General features: G+C 39.6%; 1 protein-coding gene across 1 annotated transcript; it reads right to left on the bottom strand.

Moving 5' to 3' along the window:
- Positions 1 to 20547: 20547 nt before the first annotated feature.
- LOC142170553 (uncharacterized) lies at positions 20548 to 21605 on the bottom strand. Its single transcript, XM_075232468.1, has 3 exons — positions 21001 to 21605; positions 20834 to 20920; positions 20548 to 20754 (listed from the first exon to the last, which is right to left on the bottom strand). The coding sequence occupies exons 1-3, from the start codon at positions 21046 to 21048 to the stop codon at positions 20575 to 20577; spliced, it is 315 nt and encodes a 104-aa protein (XP_075088569.1). The 5' UTR covers positions 21049 to 21605; the 3' UTR covers positions 20548 to 20574.
- Between the last annotated feature and the right edge of the window lie 442 nt (positions 21606 to 22047).

Here is a 22047-nt window from a genome sequence, read left to right as displayed (position 1 = left end):
AAACTGTAATTAGCTTGCTCAAACAAACCGAATAGCCCGTGCCTCATTAGCGCCCTGACACCGCAGAATATGACATCATTCCATTACAACCAAGCAACTTCCTGCTCTATGCACCGAGCATCCTTTTCCAACAACGACTCAAGACATCTCGTGATTCTCACACACCTGTGAAGCACCCTATAACCTTTGTCAAGAATTTTCCTTTACTCGAGCCATCCTCGATCTCAATCTCCTCCATCCATAACTAATTCACTTGAACGCCTCAAACTAGAACCGACATAGCACATAACCATGCAATCAACTAATTAATAGCAGGCTCCCCCACTTGGCCCGAAGCCATATATCAAAACATGCTCAATGACTCATAACGCATGTACTCTATTGCTGCCATAATACCATAGTGAGGTTAAACTCAAATCTTTTGTAAGCTTGTGAAAACATAGATCATCTAGTACTTTAAATCTTCTGCAAATCTCGCATTCACTCTCGCAACAGTTAAACCCACTCTCTTAAGCGACCCAATTTTAAATTTCAACACATATCTTTCACTTTCAAGTGAGATCTTCTAACAGACAACATAAAGATCGCACAAACTTCGGAACACTCCGCAGGAGATGACCCACCTACTTCGCCTCGATCTAACCTTTTTGCAAACCTTCCACCGTCATAAACTTTACGCAGTCCCTTAGTCTTCCTGAGTCTGAACTCTTACCGCAACATGAAATTTACTTCACTCCCAACTAGGAAACATGAAAAGATTCTTCACACGCCCATAACTCGGGGCTATACCTCAAATCAAGATGGAATTAAAGCATCTAATAGTTCTTCTATCCTCCAGCAGACCCTTCTCGCCGCTTCCAAATCATATGGATACATCTCGCAGTACATCTCGCAGTACTAACATACTCATCACATAGTCATCCAGCTGTCACTTCCACAAATAGGGACATTGCCGAACATATAAGTTCAAAAACACTTGCTCACATAATCAACACCTCGGTGCTCAAGCTATAGTCAAAGATCCGGCCTCAAGTCCTCCGAACTGGCCCAACATCAACTCAAAGAGATCGCATCTCGCCCCTCTATTAGGGAATCGCAAGCCATCAATGCACATCTGATACTGAACGCTCATACGCACATACGAACGTGTGGAAGGAATTCAAAGAGCTACATTTCAAGCTGAATCAAGGACGCACAATAAGAATTCAAGAATGTGAAGTTTTTCCTAAAGGTTCTATAGCCTCTCGAGGATAAATACAGATGTCTCTGTATCGATCCGTGAGACTCTACTAAACCTGCTTATGACTCGTGAAACATATGTAACCTAGGCTCTAATATCATGCATGTCACGACCCTAAACCCGGACCCGGTCGTGATAGCGCCTCTCGTGAAGACAAGGCCAGCCAACTAGTCCCAATTCAGATTTTTAAACAGTTAAGCATTAACAATCAGTCTAAACATGAGTAAATAAGCCAAAGACTAAGCAAAATATAGTATAATGTGCGAAATACAGCCCAAACATAGCCCGATACTGGGGTGTCACAAGTCACGAGCATTTACTAGGGTCTAAATACAACTGAAAAGTCTGAAATCTACAAAATACAGACTAATGAAATGAAGAGGGAGAAAAGCAGTGCTGCAAAATCCGGTAGCTCCTTGCTAAACTTCAATAACTCTTCCTCTGATCAGCCAATACCCGCTACCGGGTTCAGAAATGCCTGAATCTGCACATGAGGTACACGGAGTAAAGTGAGTACTCTAACTCAGTGAGTAATAATCATAACTAAAGTCTGAATGGTAAGAAATCACGAAAAGTGCATCAACATGCTGTATAGAAGCAGTTCAAAAAACCAGTAAGAAAGCAAAGAAGCTGTAAAATCTCTTAAAATATCTTAGCTCAGTTTAAACTTCTTTGAAAATGACTTTTTCAACAGTTGCGCAAATGAATGCAAAACAATTAGTGCAGATAAGCACAGAAATTCGCCCCTCAGGCACAAATACACAATTAAACAAGTACATGACAGGCAACTAAGAAGGATAAGCACATAAGGTTCACCTCTCGGGCACAATGTCAACAAATCCGCCCCTTGGGCAATATCTCAGAACAATACCAGCCACTCGGGCAATCACATAGAACAATACCAGCCCCTCGGGCTATATCTCACATCACAATGGGTACCCGCACTCACTAGGGGTGTGCAGACTCTTGGAGGGGCCCCTTACGGCCCAAGCGCAATATCAAGCCACCTCGTGGCATCATAAACAGGCTCTCGGCCTTATATCAATATCAACAAGACACCTCATGGCGTACATATCTTAGGCCCTCGGCCTTGTAATCAAATCAGTGTATCACCGCTGCGGCGTGCAGCCCGACCCAAAAGTATCCTCACAACACAGGCCCTCGGCCTTACTCAGTCAAAAATCACATAAGCCACTCGGGCAACAGTAAAACATGATGCTCAACCCAAAATATGATTTAAAATATCATTTCAAGTGTTAAAGCAGAGTAAACATGGCTGAGTTTTGAAAATAGTAGAATATAGTATGACTGAGTACAAGTTTAATGTCAAAATAGTGAGGAAATATCAATAAAAATCCCTAAAGGATTCAAATAGTTGGCACGAAACCCAAATATAGCATTCAGCCCAAATAATGATGATAGCAAATAGATTTCAGTCAAATATGCGGTAAAATTATCAATCGGAACGGACCAAGTCACAATCCCCAATAGTGCACAGCCCCACGCTCGTCACCAAGCATGTGCCTCACCTCAATATAGCACTACGATGTGCAATCCGGGGTTTCAAACCCTCAAAACATCATTTACAATCATTACTCACCTCGATCCGGTCTAACCTCTAGCCCGCGATGCCTTTGCCCGCACAAATCGACCTCCAGATGCTCTAAATCTAGCCACAATCAGTACATAATCATTAAAATATGCAAAGGGAACGAAGCCCACTCGAAAATATCCAATTTACATCCAAATCCCGAAATTGCTCAGACCCGGCCTCCGGGCCCACGTCTTGAAACTCGATAAAATTAACATCAATGGAATCCTCGTCCTCTCACGAGTTTATACATATCAAATTTACCAAAATCCGACCTCATCTGGTCACTCAAATTCTAAAAATTCACTCTCCAATTTCAAGCCCTAAATTCCCAACTCTTCCTTTAATTTCCCCCAAATTTTCATGATTAAACAATGATATAATCACCATAAACACAAGGTACAAAGCCCAAGTAGCTTACCTTTGTGGATACACTTGATCCCCTCTTAAAATCACAGCTTGGAGCTCCAAAATCGCACAATAATGGTGAACAAATGACTGAAAATCGCGAAGGGGCATTTTTATACCTTCTGCCCAGCTCTTTCGCACCTGCGATCCCACTTCTGCGGAAAAATACCCACTTCTGCGAATTTCACTTACTCCATCAGATTCTGCATCTGCGACCCAGGTATCGCACATGCGACCTCGCAGATGCGGTCAAGGTCTTCGCTTCTGCGGCCAGCACAGCTTATGTGGTCTCCTTTACGCACCAGCGGCATCGCACCTGCGGTCACCAATCCGCAGGTGCGGAAACAACAGAAGCAACAAATTTTCTGCTGCAAAACTCCAAGTCCAACCTCCCGATAACTATCCGAAACCATCTCGAGGCCCCCGGGACATCAACCAAAAGCACAAACATATCCCAATACCTTATTCAAACTTGCACCAATCTTCAAAACACCTCAAACAACACCAAATCAACCCAAACACATCGGATTCAAGCCAAATTTTCAAAAATCTTCCGAATTCCGCTCTTGATCAAAAACTCAACCAAAACACGTCCGAATGGCCTGAAATTTTGCATGCACATCCCAAATGACACAATGGAACTGTTGCAACTTTAATTCCATTTCGACCTCTATATCAAAATCTCACCTTTTAACCGGAAAACGCCAAAATCTCAATTTCGCCAATTCAAGCCTAAACCTTCCACGGACCTCCAAAGTGCATTCCGATCACGCTCCTAAGTCCCAAATCACCTAACGAAGTTAACTAAATCATAAAAATTCCAATCCGAGATCGCATACAAACAAGTCAAATCTTGGTCAAACTTTTAAAATTTTAAGCTTTAACCTGAGAATCGTTCTTCCAAATTCATTCTGATTAACCTGAAACCAAAACCAACGATTTACATAAGTCATAATACATCACACGGGGCAAGTCATGCCCGAGAACTAACGAGCAAAGTGTAAAATCTCAAAACGACCGGTCGGGTCGTTACAATGCAATACCCGAATACTCATCTTGCTCAAATTCCCACTATAAGCCCAAATAGAACCGCACTATGTGTGCATATAACCAACAATTCACAACTCCTCGTAACATAGAAGGGTAACTCACAGATCATTTCAGAACACGAATAAGCTCACAATAACTGAATGGCACATTCCTCAACAATAGCAGTTTGGAGCAAATAAATCTGACCCGGTGCAGAACACACACTCATATTGGCCTACCAATGCATCCCAAATCAACTCTGGCCATCCACAAATAGATAAAAAAAACCTTCTGAAAGTCCACAATGATTCAATCATAACACATACTATCATCTGGCTAGCTTCGGCCCCAACTTCACAGTCCATGACCATGACATAATCTACTCATGAGAACTCCCAGTCTCCGAATCCATTGAGCACACGAATCACCATATTTGATCTCAACTTCACCGCCTGAATGTCTAAAACTTCTCCAATACACGATCATCCCATGAGGAATACTTCTATAATTTTTCTGTTTCACAAAGCAAAATTTGGACATCGATAGTCGATCTACTAAGAGAGCACTGCAATACTAATGAAGTATCCATAATCAAAACACATCACCCCTTCTGAAATGTATACTCTCATCAAGCCATACTGTCACGACCCAATTTAGGATCATGACCGGCGCTTAGGAGCAAGTGCCCCTAAGTAAGCCTCATTGATATTTTACAGAAAAACGGACAGAGTATTCCTTATTTTTGGACTATCCAAAAAACAATTCATGTCGCAAAAATCAACAACCAAATATCCTAATATCAACAACCAACAATAACTTTATCCATTAACCAAAATAAGTCTCAACCATTATAATACACCCACTAACAACGACAAATACTAATTTATCTCCAAATTTGATAAGGAAGAGCAATACTCATCATAAGTCTATAACAACGAAAGAATACTCATGACACTAAAAGAATGATTATGGAGGAACTCTATGACTTAAACAGAAAAGAAGATAACAAAGAAATAAACTCTTCGCTCATGCGAATAAGTGCGGGGCTCACCAGAAACTATCAACTCGTATACTCTAATTAACGAAATCCTCGCTCGCGTCAACTGTTGTCTCTGTAAAAAAAATAATAGCGGGGAGTGAGTCGCTAGCTCAGTGAGTAATAATATTTAACCACATCTATTTTTAATTGGGGACAAGTCAGAAATCATGCTTGTATAATAATCACAAAATAAAATGCCCTTTTCTAAAATGGTAATAATAATCAGTCTCATAATGTGTTTTCTGTAACAAAATCAATTTAACAATTTAGTAACAAACTCGGTAAATATTGTGTCATATCAAATCTTTATATTTGGGAGGTTTCCAGAAAAGGATCATGTAATCTGTATCACTGTGTGGACCCCTTCATAAAAAGAGTCAAATATAACTATAGGTCCCTACTCGAGGGAAAACTGTAACTGTATGCTAGTTCTACCTTCCCACTAGAGAGGGCTCTAACTTTACTCGGTAATCAGTAAATACAAGATGCACCAGGTCTAATGAACCCGCCGTTAGCTACGGGATCCTTCAAAGTCTCCTCCTATTCATATTTTTCTTTGTAAACAGTAAATCTCGACATGGAAGAATTTTCAAAACAGTACAGGGCATTTTAGTTTTTATCAAATTATGTAATCCAATTTCGGTAACGGTACTCATATCTCTAATAATAGTAAAACATGTCTAGTAATAGAGAACATTTTAAATAACTGTAAACATCTCAAGTAAACTATTCAGTACCATATCAAGTAAGAGACTTGTCCCACATGCAATTTCAAACATTTGGTAACATATTTTATTTTCAAAATAATGTACAAACCATGCAGGTTATGAAAACACAAATTGTGGTAAGATTACTACTCACAGTACTCGCGCCAAAATAACAAGCGCGCCAGCTCGAGCACTCGTTCAACTTCTTCAACTACCTATAATGTTACAAAATCAATCTTGCATCAACTTCGTGAATTGCCAACATAATTGGTCCATCTCTATCACATTTAATCAATTCCTCGATATCCACTCCTCTAAAATATGACCCTAAATTCTCTGTTAATTAATTTAGTATCACTTAATTGGCTAGGAGTTGCATCTTGTTTTTTTTAAAATCTATTCTTATTATTTGATTGATACTAGTATATATAGAGGACAAGAAGAATTTCTTTTGTTTGACACAAAAATAGTACTCATATCCTTATGTAGCAGTTTACAAGCACTACTAACTTGCATAATAAAGTGCTCAGTATAAACTGATAGGTTCTTTGTTCAATCTAATAGGAATTCCATGATTGTGCTACATTGAAACACCTTAAGAATACTTTGTTATCTTTACCCTAAATTACAAAATCAATAATTAATAATAAGCTAGGTATTGAATAAAGGAAATATTAGATAAATTACCAAGGAAAAAAGGGATTAAATTACGTAGTGTGTTCTCCTCCATTCCAAAAATCCCTTCATTAGAAAGAAGTAAACTCTCTTCTTTTGTTGCCTCTGATCACTTCTGCTGAATTTCAATTGCTTCATACCCTATCCCCTTTTGCTTTAGGTTAGTTACGTAGTGCACTTTGGCACTAATTCTTCTCTTATTTTCCTTAAGGCTTGATATTAGCTTCTTTTTTTGTTTGCATGAGCTTTTATCCTCCATCCCTCCTACTCTCGTTCATTTTTCTTTGAGATTGCAAGGAATTAAAATATTAACCCATTCCAATCTTTATAAGATGCCCTACATTAGTTACCTTTTGGGCTTCGGCCCTTTAAATTTTTTTTAATTTATGTACTTCAAAATTACACTTGTACCCTTATAATGTAAGGTATTACACATACCAAATAGTAATATCATTTACCTAGTCTCCTTCATAACTAAATTGTGACCTTGTTCGTGCAAATCTCCATCCCATACTTCACACCACATATACCGTGCCAGCATATGAAAAATACGAGAACTTCATAATCCACTCCGAGTCATAAGCAACTACATACTCAATTAGCCAAGAACTTTCCATTTGGTCCCATTCAGGAGAAAATCACTATACATCACATACTCCTCGTGCCAGTAGGAAATATACATCTCTAACCGTAGTAGAAACCATTAAGAACTCTCTGAATCCCATTTGCACAAAACCCAACCGTCAGGACTAAATCCTTCTAGCTCAATCAAGCTACACAGCTCACCAAAACCCAAGAGCATTGCCACGAAACACATGTAGAAACTCATTACCTCATAAGCACCCAAAGAATTAATCATATCCATTACCATGACTATCCAATCTACTACCAAGCTATCCTATTTATTCGGGTTCCTTCTAAATTACCTTCAAATTGATACTTCTCCTCGCCATAATACCACAATCCTCAACCCAGACTCGCCACATGAGACCCTAACATAAAACCACAGTGCCCTAAGGCTCATAAGCCGTCGAATGCTCTCTTAAGCACCCCAGAAGTACCACAATCGAGATACCCACTCTGAAGAGACCTTCTGTGAATTTCAAGTTGTTCATCTTACCTTCTTGATACTGAAATGTAGAATCCGCAACGTTGTAGAAATATTGCGAGCCTCAACACCATGCAATGCAACTCTCAGTTTCTAGCCATATACAAATCCGCAAAAATTCTCAATTGCCACATATAAATCTTGAATTCATTAGAATCATTCTCAAGGTTCATCCACTCTGCTCAAATCTCAATTAGACCAATCAAATGGGTCAAACGACCTTTGCCCCATTAGCACTCCAACACCCAAGGAAGTAACCCCACCATAATGTAACTAGATAAATTTCTGCTCCACGCACATTACATCTTTCACCAATAATAACTCAAATCATTCCATAATTCTTATATAATCATAAAGCCTAATACAACTCGTATCCATAAATCCCCTTACTCGAGTCATCCTTGATCTCAACCTCTGCAAGTCATAACTGATTCACCAGTATACCTCAAACTAAAACTAATATGACACATAGTCGTGCAATTAACTTATCAATAGTAGACTCCCCCACTTGGCGCAAAACCATAGATCAAAACATACAAAAACTCACAAATGCCCATACTCTATTATCGCCATAATACCATAGTGAGATTCAACTAAATCCTTCATAAGCTCATGCAACACAAACCATCTGGTATTTCAAATCATCTACAAATCTCGCATTCACCCTTGTAACAGTCAAGCCCACTCTCATAAGCGATCCAAACTGAAATTGCAACACATATATTTCATTGGTAAAAGGGAACAAACAACATAACAACCCTCAAGACACTGCGCAGGAGATAAACCACCTGCTTCGCCTCGAACTAACATCTCTTTATACCCTTCCACTGTCATAAACATTACACAATCACTTAATCTTCCTGATTCTAAACTCATATCACGACATGAAATCTACTTCACTCCCCAACTAAACAATATGAAAAGATCCTTCAGCACACCCATAACTCGGGACTATACATCAAATCAAGATGGAAATCAAGCACCAAATAGTTCTTTCTACACCTCAAGAACTTTTCGGCACATTCACACCATATGAACACATCTCGCAGTCACATCATACTCGTCATGTAGCCATCCAGCCATAAATTCCACTAATAGGGACATTATTGGACATATAAATCCAAAAGTACTTGCTCACACAACACACAGATAAATTCAACACCTCTGTGCTCAAGCTACAGTCAAAACTCGACCTCAAGTCCTCCAGACTAGCCCATCATCAACACACAGAAATCACATCTCGCACCTCATCCAGAGAATCACAAGCCGTCAATGCACAGTTGATACCGAGTGCTCATGTGCGCATACAAATACATGGAAGGAATTCAAAGAGTTAAGCTTCAAGCTGAATCAATGCCACATGATAAGGAAAGAAAGATGGGAAGTATATCCTAAATATCCTGTAGCCTCTCGAAGATAGGTATGAACGTCATCATACCGATCCGCAAGACTCTACTAGACACTTTCTCATGACTTGTAGAACCTATGAACCTAGAGCTCTTATACCAATCTGTTACGACCCAAAAATCACTAGTTGTGATGGCACCTAACCTAATCCGCTAGGTAAGTCAACTACTAACTAATTCAATTTCAACATTGCTAATAAGTCAGTTAAACAAAATAAATTATCTAATCTATTACTCCTCCCACAGACTAGTAGTACAAATCATGAGCTTCTAGGAATAGAATTTACAAAGCTAACATGAAAAAAATACATCTTCTATTTGAACAGTACATAAACAGAGTTTTATAATCTAAGGCTACTGTGAACAAGAGGCAACTACAATAGGAACGCAAGTACACCTTCAAATCCAGCAACCATCGAACGCAACAACATCGACATCTGGGATCTGCACATAATGTGCAGGAACTGCAGTATGAGTAACACCGACCCCATGTACTCAAAAAGTAACAAACCTAACATCATGCTGAAAGTAGTGACAAGCTGGAACATAGGTTGGGTCCAACACAAATAACCAATAGCAGTTCATACAACGTAAAGCATATAAACTAGCAAATAATTTCAAAGATAAAAATGTTCAGCTTTTGCATAGTTTTCTGAAAATAGTTTTGATTTTCAAGAATATCTGTGAAAACCCACATCCTTTATCGAAGTCATCAAAAAAATTTGAGATAGTTTGTAACCTGTTGTTTTCATGAAAAATCCTTTCCACAATAAACACAAAATATTTCATTTCCTTTCCAAATAACAAGTGTGAAATACCACTCTATGCCCACATATCAATGTATGTAAAAAGTCACGAATGATGTGATATCGTACAGCATAAAAAAATGCGTCTCTATGCAGGTATGCCATATATGCATGCCAATGCCATGTATCTCATAAATGAATCATATACTCACACTTTTAGAGTACTCAACCTCATTATATCACACCTTCCACTCATCATAATCAACCACTCGGTACTGTATATGGCTCATACGGCCCAAGGAAGATCCATCCCGGAATATATATATCACTGACTATAAGTCACCCAGTACCGAGGAAACAGGCCAATCCAGCCTCATGGAGAAGATCCATCCTACCAAGGGAAGATCCATCCTTGAACATAATGAATCGCGCTCACTAGGAGTGTACACACTCCAGAGGGGCTCCTTCATTCCAAGCGCTATAACAGGTCAATCATGGCATAAATAAATCATGTCCTCGGCCTTACTCAATAATCAATAAAACATATTGCGTCGTGCAGCCTGATCCCATAACTGTCACTCATAATCAGGCTCTCGACCTCACTTAGTCATCAATCTCTCCAGTCTCATGCACGGGCTCAAAATTTCATGAAAACCTACCCGGAACAATGATATGATGTATCAATAAGAAAAAACTGAGACTTAGATATGATATGAATGCATGAATGTGACTGAGTACAAAATATCAATGAATTCAATGAGATGACAGCAAGAAACAGCCACTATGGGTCCTAACAATATTAGCATAAAGCCTAAACATGATATCTAGCATGATGTACAACTCATTTATTTTATCACATGGTGAAAACACATATATCAATAAAATATGACCACTAAACAGTGCCATAAAAACAACAAAGTCACAATTCACAGGGTGCACGCCCACACGCCCGTCACCTAGCATGTGCATCACCTCATCATCAATCACATAACATGTAATTCGGGGTTTCAGACCCTTAGCACTAAGTTTAGAAGAGTTACTTATCTTAAACAAGCCAATTCCAACTCCGAACAAGCCAAGCGACGCTCCAAGAATGTCATCACGCACGTAGCAACCTATAAACGGCTCAAAACTAGACAAAAGCAACTCAAATACATCGGATAAATCCCAAGGAAGCAGCTACAAATGATAAAGATCGAATTCTACATCAAATCCCAATTCCGGCCAAAAATTACACCTAGGCCCATGCCTCGAAACTCGACAAAACTCATAAAATCCAATAACCCATTCAATTACGAGTCCAACCATACTAGTTTCACTCAAATCAAACTCCAAATCGGTGTTCAAAACTCAAAAATCATATTATAAAACTTTAGGCCAAAACTTCCAATTTTCTCTTTCAATTCATCAACCAAAAGCTAAAATCGAAGATAGATTCATGAAAAATAACCAAGACCGAATGTAGAAAACTTACCCCAATCCTTGTGATGAAAATTGTTCCAAAATCGCCCCAATCCGCACTTAGAAATGTTAAAATGAAGCAAAAATCGTGAAACCTTGTATTTATCATTCTGCCCAACACTTCCGCTTCTACGCCACATTAGCCGCTTCTGCGGCATCGCTTCTGCAACAATGAGCTCCGCTTCTGAGGACTCCACTAACCAACTGACCCCTCGCACCTGCGAATCAACATCCTCTTCTGCACAACCGCAAGTACGCAACCAAACACGCTCCTGCGCTAAATCTCGCTCATACGCCCAAGCCTTTTGCTTCTGCGGGGCCGCAGATGCGCCTTTATTCCTGCTTCAGCGATCCATTCCAACTAAGACTTCCATCGCTTCTGCGATCAATCGTCCGCATCTGCAGACTCGCATCTACGTGCATTCATCCGCAGATGAGAAAACACCAGAATTAGTAGCCTTCAGCAACAACAACAGCAACATGAAGAAGAATGATCCGAAATCAAATCTGAAACACACTCGAGCCCCTCCAGACCCCGTCCAAACATACATGCAAGTCACATAACCTCACACGGACCTACTCGAGGCCTCAAAACACATATATCAACATCGAAACGATGAATCACACCTCAATTCGAAATCATTGAACTTTGAAACTTCAGCTTCCACAACCAATGTCGAAACATATCAAATCACATCCGATTGACCTCAAATTTTGCACACAAGTCACATTTGACATTACGGACCTGTTCCAACTTCTAGAATCAAAATCTGACCCCGATATCAAAAAGTCCACTCCCGGTTAAACTTTTCAAAATTCCAACTTTCGTCATTTCAAGCCAAATTCCCCTACGGACCTCCAAATCACGATCCGGACTCACTCCTAAGTCCAAAATCACCGAACGGAGCTAACAGAATCCTCAGAACTCCAATCTGAGGTAAATTTCTAAAAAGTCAAATTTGGTCAAACTTTTTTTAAAAATTTAAAGCTTCAAGCTAAAAATCATTCTTCCAAATCAATTCCAAATAACCGAAAAACCAAAATCGACGATTCACATAAGTCATAACACATCATACGGAGCTACTCATGCCCTCAAACAATTGAGCGCAATGCAAATGCTCAAAATGACCGATCGGGTCGTTACAGTAAACCTTAGAACCAAATCTTCAATATCTGAAATTTATTATAAGACCTGATTCCCGCATCTATACACTGTATAAGTCTAAACAAGCTACATCAAGCCATAACTATTTTCCAAGGTATAATCACACAATATACTACATAACTCATGTACCAATATAAGATCTTTCGACCACAATAGCTGCTCGTTACCAAACCTGATACCAGTAACAAATCCCATATCAAATAAAATTTTGTTCCAAATCTTCGTACACTGCCAAAGATGAAAGGCACACGTAGAAAGCCATAACCACTCATCAGATCAACAAGTCGTGGAGCTCTCTCGCCCGATAAGAACTATCGCCAAATTCTAAGCTGACAAAATGACATTCCTCTCCAAGCGTACCTTATCCAATAGCCTTATCTCACCCAGTACAAAATGTTTGACTGGCAGGTCACACCAAATGCCCCTAGTTCCACATACGACGACATTCGTGCACCAAACAAGAAACAACTCGAATGTAATCAATGACGGGAGGAGAACCAAATGAGAGCACCATCTCGCAAGCTTAACAGATACAACCACAAAGTACAATGCTATGAACCCATGCCATAGAGGAGAAGCAAAACACATGAAATAAGCACAAAGGATCATATTCTAACTAGGGCTATTCAAACTCAAATTGTAACCATTAACCGAACCGTAAAAGTGGCTTAATGGCTTATTGTATCAGGTTATTGGATTAGCGGTTGGTGAACAGATTAAAATTTTATAATTAATGATTTATCGGTTTGGGGGCGTATTACTTATTTTTGGATAAATCAGTAACTCGTTAAGAATTATTATTTTTATATTTTTATCCATTATGAAGCAACTTCTTAGCAGCTTGAGCTTTAGCGTCATCATAACTTGTTTTTGGAGTAGGACTAAGCAGATCTAAATAGTTCTTGATACCTTTCTGCTCAAATAAATCATTTAACTTTATGTTCGTTGAATTTTTATTACTGGTTAAGGATCCACAATTTGTATCTTACCTTGCCTATTGTAAAAGAACTAAAGAAGAAGAAACTACCATTAACAATGAGAGCTTCATTAGCGTACTAGAGTATGATTGTGATTAGATCGTCTATCTATTATTTAGTGTCTTGCTTATTTATGTAATTTTTATTGTCTATTTGATTTAGCCGATAAACCGCCCGATAATTGCTAATATGATACCAATTTGCTCGATATCTTATCGTGTGGCTGGCAGATTAGTACATTTTTACAAGTTGTTAACTGATAATCTGTACCATTAAGCGTAAATATCCGTCTAATCCGCTCAATAAGCAACCTTATGCATAACCCGATCCAAATATCGTTGGTCCATAGGGAATACCTATTGCCAAATTTCTCATACCCACCAAACACGTGTATATCAACAGCAAGCACGTAAAGTGTATGATCATAATCATGGAGGAATGGATAGCACCATATACTACCAACAGGAAAAATACGACCTAGTGCAATAAGCAACCTGACATCCTAGGAGCCATCTCGCTCAAACTTCGCCACAAGGCCCAATATTTAAATGTAAGACCAGTGATTGGTAATCGATAATTGATAAGGCTTATAATCAACAAATGGATTAAATATATAAGATTGCCTACACAACAGTTGATGAAATATACAAAAAGCGATTAAATACACTACATTTTGGTTAAAACAGAATTTTCAACACACAAAAATATCTTGAACTAAACCGTACATTATTTTCCAAATAACAAAGGCCAACAATGTAAAAATAGCACGGTCTAGCCAGTTTTCGGACTGGTCATTCAAAAATAGTCAGCGTTTGCCAAGTCATTGAAAAATAGTTACTATTTTGCTGCAATAGAGACCGGTCCAGCATAATATACTGGAGTTCAGTGCACCTGTGTATGAACTTCCAGCATATTATGTTGGACCGGTATATTATACTAGAACTCCAGTATATTATGCTGGAGTATTTTTCCGGATTTTGAACAGTATTTTCGTTCAAATTTATCTTTACATGAAAAGTGGCTAAATTTCGATTACTTTTAAAACTGTGGCTATTTTTGAATGACCACTTGTAAATCTGACTATCTTTGATTTCTCCCGCCAACAATAGAACAAACGTCAATCTCATGAATTTTTTCTTTGACAGTCCTTTGGTCCTTCAGTCTCTTTCACCTTTTATTCTTTGTTTCAACTTTCAACCAGTTGAATTTCTCCTGTAATCGATTGTTCTCTTCGTCATATTCTTTGAGTTTCTCCTTCAAGACATCTATCACTTTTTAATATTTTAATATTTCTCTTCGAGTATTAAAATCTTCTTTTATGATTCTCCGATCTTTGACAAGATCCCGCATTACCATTTTCCGGACCATACGAATTCATTTTATTTTCTCCAATATCATCCAATCCATTACTAAATCCACTTAAGCGATCATCGATCATTTTTTCATCTATTTCTAAAAATGGTGATTGTGATGGTAGTGTTGCTGCAGCTCTATATGTGATCATGTTTACTGAGACCTTTCATCCGCTACTTCAGCCATAAATATCTTTATATCGGGCCGCGTACCTTCTTTATGCCATAAATATCATTTGAACAATACGAGATACCTACGCAAATCATAATCATTTTTTATGAACAAAGGAGGTATTTTTTGCTTCATCGGCACAGAATTAAAAATGTAATGAATGGACAGCTACCTCTGCTATGTTAATTGGCCACATTTAGTGACGATATCGACCAAATCGTTATATGTAACATTGCAACGAAAACTAATAGGTACTGCCGCTTTATATCCGAATTTCAAATCCAGTTTTTTAGCCCCTCAACCCAAGAAGAAGAAGAAGAATATAAGGTTTAACCACTTAATTACCAGCTGAGCTGAGGATATAGTATATCCCTTAGAAAATTAACCTCCGCATCGATAAATTTGAGCTTCCTCTCCAAATGAAATTGACTACTAATGAGCTAAAGAATATGATTTTGAGAGAAAAGAAGGAAGAAGGGATAAGGTATAGCTGAGCTCTATGCAAAAATGGAGGAAAATGCGAGCCAAAAAGGATAACAATGGTAAGATTTGGGCGCATGAAGAGGAGGAAGAAGGATGGGGGGGGGGGGGGAGGGAATTTACGAGTCCGAAACTTTTTTGATGCTTTTTTGGACAAAAAGCACGTTTCTAATGCTAAAATAAAAGTTACATAACTAGGAAAACGCAGTACTAACGGAAAGTTAGCCGTTAAAGTAAAACGCAGTATAGTACTGCGTATTACTTAAAAATTATTTTTTAAACTAATTCGCAATACTATACTGCGTTTTACTTAAATGCAGTCCACAACATTTTATTTTTTTTGTAAAATGCAGTATAATACTGCGTTTTACAGTGAAATGTACTATTATACTGCGTTTTACTCTGATTTTTGGCCCCACCAATTAACTGACATAACAATAATTTAAATACATAAAACGTAGTATTGTACTGCATTTTACATAGAAAAATTCTACACCCCAAGCTCGGATTTGCCTTATTTAAAGGCGTTTCAATTTTATGAAAATCCATTCAATACTTTACTTCAAACTTACGTTCATACTTCTCTCTTCTTCTTATCAATCATTTTTTTACAATGTCTTAAGTGCCAAAAATAAGGGTTTCACTATATTGGGGGGGTGAGGTTGTGCTGGAGAATAACTCTGTGGGGTATAGCTCACCTCCACAGTGTCATGTTAAATTGCCGCTTACTATGGAGTACGATAAATTGATATCGTTGTTACGTAAAAAAATGGGTGATAGGAGGCGTTCGGTTAACCTTAAAGTAACCGGTAGATTTCCGTATTCAGTGACTCCGCTGGGGTTTACTTATTATTCTGAGTTTAATATCGAGGATGATGAAACTCTTAGAGATTTTTTGCGGATTCCAGATGAATACAGGGAATTTATTGTAATAAAATTATTGGAAATATACGTCAAGGTGGAAGACGTTCCCAATAATGAGGGCGTGCATAGTAGGGATATCCCCCAGTCATCGGGTGGTTATTCTGGAGCAGTTTTTGCCGGACAGATTGTTGATGAAAGAGCTTGCCTTGATTTAAACTTGTCACCACTGGTGAATGAGCAGCCACAAAATAATTTTTCGACTTTATATAATCAACAAGATGACTGGTAAACTTCAATTTTACTACGCTTTAGCGATGTTTATTTATGTTTTAATTGAATTTGTATTAACACTCATATTATTCATAGGGGGTACCGTCCGAATATGAATTTTACAAGTTATGACCCCGCCCCTAGTTGGAAAATGCGTAGTTCTGGAGTATTGGACCACGGTGGTCCATCCAGGAGTCATCACCAACAAGAAAATATCCATCATGAAACGTCAAGACAATACGACTTGTAAGTAAAGTGATATAGCTATATCTAAAGTATTTATCTAGTTGGGTAACTTATCATTTTGTTCTTTTTGTGCAGTGAAAACGAGCTTCTTGAAGCTCCTGACCTCACACAATTGCCCATAGACGATGTATTTACTCGTGATTTGGCAGATGCGCAGAGTCAGGAAGATCATAGTGACTATGACAACAATGCGGATGAGTCTGGGGATGACACACCCTTCCATGATGAGGGTGATGATGAGGAGGAAGTGAATGTTGAACCTGAGCTGACGAGGGAGCATGTTCCTCCACCTCCCGCTAAACCAAGAGTGTACGAGTCCCACGTGCCATTTCATGAGCGGAATATTCCCTACCTTGATAATTTGCCAAGCATGCCGAACGTGGATGCCCTCACAAGGGATGATGATGAATTTTGGTCAGCGATGTGGGATGTGTCTAGACCAGCTGTTCTGACAAAGGGCATGTATTCCCCCGATAAAGCTCGCCTAATTAGGGTTGTAAAAATCTACAGTATAAGAGAGTGTCGTGAGATGACGGTAAGTGAGTCAACTACGGAGAAATACAAAGATGTATGTCGTAGAGACTTTATGGGTTGTCACTGGATGTTGCGTGCCACCAAGAAGAAATCAGGTTTGTGGAAAGTGGGTAAATTTATTAGCGAGCACAGATATGAAATGGACACATACAATGAGAATCACTTCAACTTGGATGTGGACTTGATTTCTCTTGTCTTGATTCCATATTTGGAAGTATCCATTAGGTTCAAGATTAAAGAGTGTATTACAACCGTCCACCAGGAGTATGGTTGTACTATAACCAAAAGAAAGGCATATCTCGGTCGCAAACGTGCCTTTGAACTTATTTATGGCGACTGGGATAAGTCTTTTTCAAATCTACCCAGGTACATGGCCGCACTGCAACACTTTAACCCCGGGACTGTTGTTGAATGGAGGCGTGAGCGGAGTCCAGACAGACCCGAATATATTTTCAACTATGTATTCTGGTCATTTAAACCGACAATTGATGGTTTTGTGCATTGTCGTCCTGTTATTTCCATAGACGGTACTCACGTCTATGGAAAGTATGATATTAAGCTTTTGATTGCAGTTGCAGCAGATGCCAACGGGCAAATATTTACACTAGCTTTTGCCATATGTGCCAACGAAAGCGAAGAGATGTGGACGCTTTTTTTGAACCGCTTGTAGCAGCACGTTGTCAAACAGCGTTCAGGTATTTATCTAATATCTGATCGGCATGGTGGTATTTTAAGTTCTGTACGTCACTTGCCTGAATGGCAGGAACCATATGCATACCACCATTACTGTATGCGTCACCTGAAGGCCAATTTCCAGAAGAAATATCCTGACAAGGCCTTGCATGACTTAATGTGGATGGCTGCAATTGAGCACCAGCAGTGCAAATTCACGAGGCGCATGGAAGCGATCCGGCAGTTAGAACCACGAGCCTATACTTGGTTGATGGGGCATAAGCTTCACATGTAGACATTGCATGTTGATGGCGGCAGACGATGGGGAGCCCTCACTACAAATGTGTCGGAGTCATTCAATGGCTTGTTGAAGTCTGCCCGTGGACTGCCTGTCACTGCCATGGTCCACATGACATTCAAACAGAGTGCGGAGAGGTTTGTTGAAAGGCATGCAGCTGCATCAGCATTGATGGACATGGGTATTCAATTTATGCCAATACCCATGAGAAGATTTGAAAGGTCTAGGAGGCGAGCACAATGGCATTCATTTCTTCAGTACGATCATGAACGGGGTGTTTTTGAAGTTAAGACCGCTATCCGCGGACACCGTGGGAATAATCTACAGACGGTGAATGAAAATAAAAGGTCATGTTCATGTGGGAAATGGACCATCTGCCACATGTCGTGCGCACATGCGTTGAAGTGCTTTCAACAAGTTGGATATGGGGCAACAAACTATATTGATAGGAAATACAGTGTTGCTGCATATATAGACACGTATAGTGGGAAGTTGCAGCCATTAGGTGCTGAGCATTATTGGCCGCCGGAAACTTTTAAGATGGTATGTAATAAGGACTATTTGCGCAAGCTGCAAGTGCAAAAGAGAACGCGTATACAGAACCAAATGGATGTTGGTGATACCGTTTATGCGAGTAAATGTGGCATATGCTCGCAAACAGGACACGGCCGTCGTAAATGTCCTTCAGGTGGTGTGCGTGGCGGTGGTAATTCGGCTCCTGGTGCAAGTTCGTCGAATGTACCCAACTATCAAGGATACCCCTAGTCTTTTGTTTTGGTATTGTTTTTAGTAATACGTGTTTGTACTTGTGTATGTTGCAATATATATCAAATAAAATTATGTTCCACAATCTGGAATGAGTGAAGAAAAAGCTGTTTAATTGTAAGAAAATGTAATATGTAAAGCGTGGTTTGATAGTTTCATATAACAACACAAGCACTTAAACTTAACTTCCACTTCAATTAAAATAAAATTTAGTACACATACATGCCAATACGTGCCACTTCAATTAAAATAAAACATTACTACAGCACAAACACAAACATAACAGGCCAACATAATAAAAATACATGAAATATGAAAAGTACACTAAACACATACATGCCAATGTTTAGTCTCGGTTGCTATTTATTCTCCGCTCCAACCACTTAAATCGTTCTTCCATTTGTTCTTTTTCTTCTTCTACCTCTTTCGGTTTCGCCTTCACCTCCGCAAGTTTCCGTTTATATTTTTTTATGTTCCTTTTGTGCTTCACAATTCCATTGTGCTTTCCATTTTTCTTCTCTCACCTCCTTCAGTTTCGCCCTCATTTCTACAATAATTATATCGCTTTCTCTTTGTGTTTCCCGTTGGCATAAACACATATTATGAAGAAACTGCAGTTGTTCTCTGTAGCATTCCTGATAACATGGTTCATCAACCCATTCCTCAAAATCACAAATAGGTTCGCCGGGAACCTTGTATAACTGGTTCATACAGCACCAGTAGCGGCGTCCAACTTCACCATCGTCCCAACAATTTTGCATCGGCCATTCTTTTTCACAGTTGCACTTTGGTGGACGAAGAGGTTGAGCCATTTAATGAAATATTTTCTTTTAGTATAAAAAACTTTACTTTTAATGAAATATTTGCTTTTACTAATTTTTGAGCACACAAAATAACTACAATGAGGCCGTTATTTATAGGCGAGACAAAATACATAAAGCGTGGTATAGTACTGCGTTTTATGGAGTTGTCTTGTCGTTCTGAAAAAGATGAAAACCATCTGAGAAAAGCTGCTTTATTGCAGAAAAATTTAATATATAAAGCGAGGTACAGTACTGCGTTTTATGGAGTTGTCTTGTCGTTCTGAAAAAGATAAAAACCATGTGAAAAAAGCTGCTTTATTGCAGAAAAATTTAATATATAAAGCGTGGTATAGTACTACGTTTTATGGTTTTAGTTATCCTTTGTGCAGTGATGGTTTTAGTTCTACTGTTTGTTTTTGTGTTACATTTGCAATGTTTTTGTTTCTTGTGTACTGTTTAAGTAAAATTGATGTTCAAATGCAATTAAAATAAAAATGTAGTTAAAAGATAATTGTTACCATTATTTACATAATGCACTATTTACACAAAGTAAAAATATAAGTAAATCAAGGAGTCCCGCAGCCTGTGTGCTTCAGTGCTGCTGCCGGCCTAAGTCGCATCCCCTGCCGCCCGGGTACACTATTTGGATCATCGGCATCAAGCCGCCTCTTTATATGAGGATGTGCAGCAGTATCGACACCACAGCTGGCAGGATCGGAAGAATATGTCGTCGGGCCATCAGCAACCTACAAAACAAGTAGTAATCTTAGCATGTGAAAAAGTATATTTGTATTGTACGTGTTGAGTCAAAAAACATTTTCTCACCGTGGTCTCGTCGGCCGCCTGAGTATATGCATCCGTGGTGTCCTCATCAAAGCATGTAGTGGCCTCAAAGATGGGCTGGTACAAAACCTACATAAAAAGTTAAAAATTAATTAATGTCAGCTCATTAAGGAAAAGAAAACAAATTGAAATTTTAAAGTAATACAAACATATTTGCGCCTGTGGTAGATCCGCATCAACCGCCGAGGATGAGTCATAACTCAACCTGCGCCCGCCATCCACGTCCTGGGTGGGCCGATCCTCATCTGCGATAGATGGGCATGCAAAGTACTGGTCTACATCCTCATCGAATGTACCCGTGATCGACAATGCTCCTGACGGGGTGACCTGCGATGTTGGCAGAGATAGCTGAAGGTTGTACGAAGGCATGCTGCCAGAAGGCTCATCTACCTGAGGTATATAACCTGGTTGATCATCTCCAAGCGCCTCAACTCCAAAGTCCTCATCATGTCCCTCAACAGGTGGGTCGACAAGTGCCTCAACGCCACCTTGTTGGGGACCACCTCTTCGCCGTCCCCCGCAACCCCGTGGGGCACCCCTCTCTCGTGCTCTACCCCTGCCTCGTGGGACACCCCTACCCTGATGGTAGTCCTCTAGCGCCGCATACTGAGCCTCGTGGTCCAACCTCGCGGCATCTCTCGCCTGAAACAGGGTCTGACGAACCAACTGTGCCACCCGCCGGCCATAGTCAACGACTGTAGGGATGTCGGTATGCTGCTGCATCTCCTATCCCAACTGGTAGAGGTGATGATGCCCAATATCCTGTAAAACATTTAAAATATTAATTAAATAACGCTATATCACAATTATACGATATTAATAAGCCAAAAAACATACCAGTGCCTCGTGTCTCCCAGCGTATGGTCTGTAGCGCTCGCCAAGTACATGAATGGGGTTCCCGATAATCAGTCGGGTGTGACGGCGGTACCATGACGCATACAGATGAATAGTGGCCTCCTGGGTAAATGTAGGTGTTGGGGGAATACGATTAGCTCGCTTCTCCCAAATATGGACCTACTGCTCTAGCCATCCCATATATATATCGTCAATCCTGGCACGGTCATCCCGTTGATAGTGTGTAGCCACTCATCCAGGCTCTCCCGGTATAGGCTGGGGACGGTGAAACTGGCGAAGCACACGCTCTGTGGCATGATACTCAACCATATCGAAGAAGATCATCGGGACGGAGGTGCTCC

Source organism: Nicotiana tabacum, chromosome 16, assembly GCF_000715075.1.
Source record: "Nicotiana tabacum cultivar K326 chromosome 16, ASM71507v2, whole genome shotgun sequence".
NCBI classification, from domain to species: Eukaryota; Viridiplantae; Streptophyta; class Magnoliopsida; order Solanales; family Solanaceae; genus Nicotiana; species Nicotiana tabacum.
Note: the sequence above shows the minus strand (reverse complement) of the source record. Positions and strands in the feature narration are given on the sequence as shown.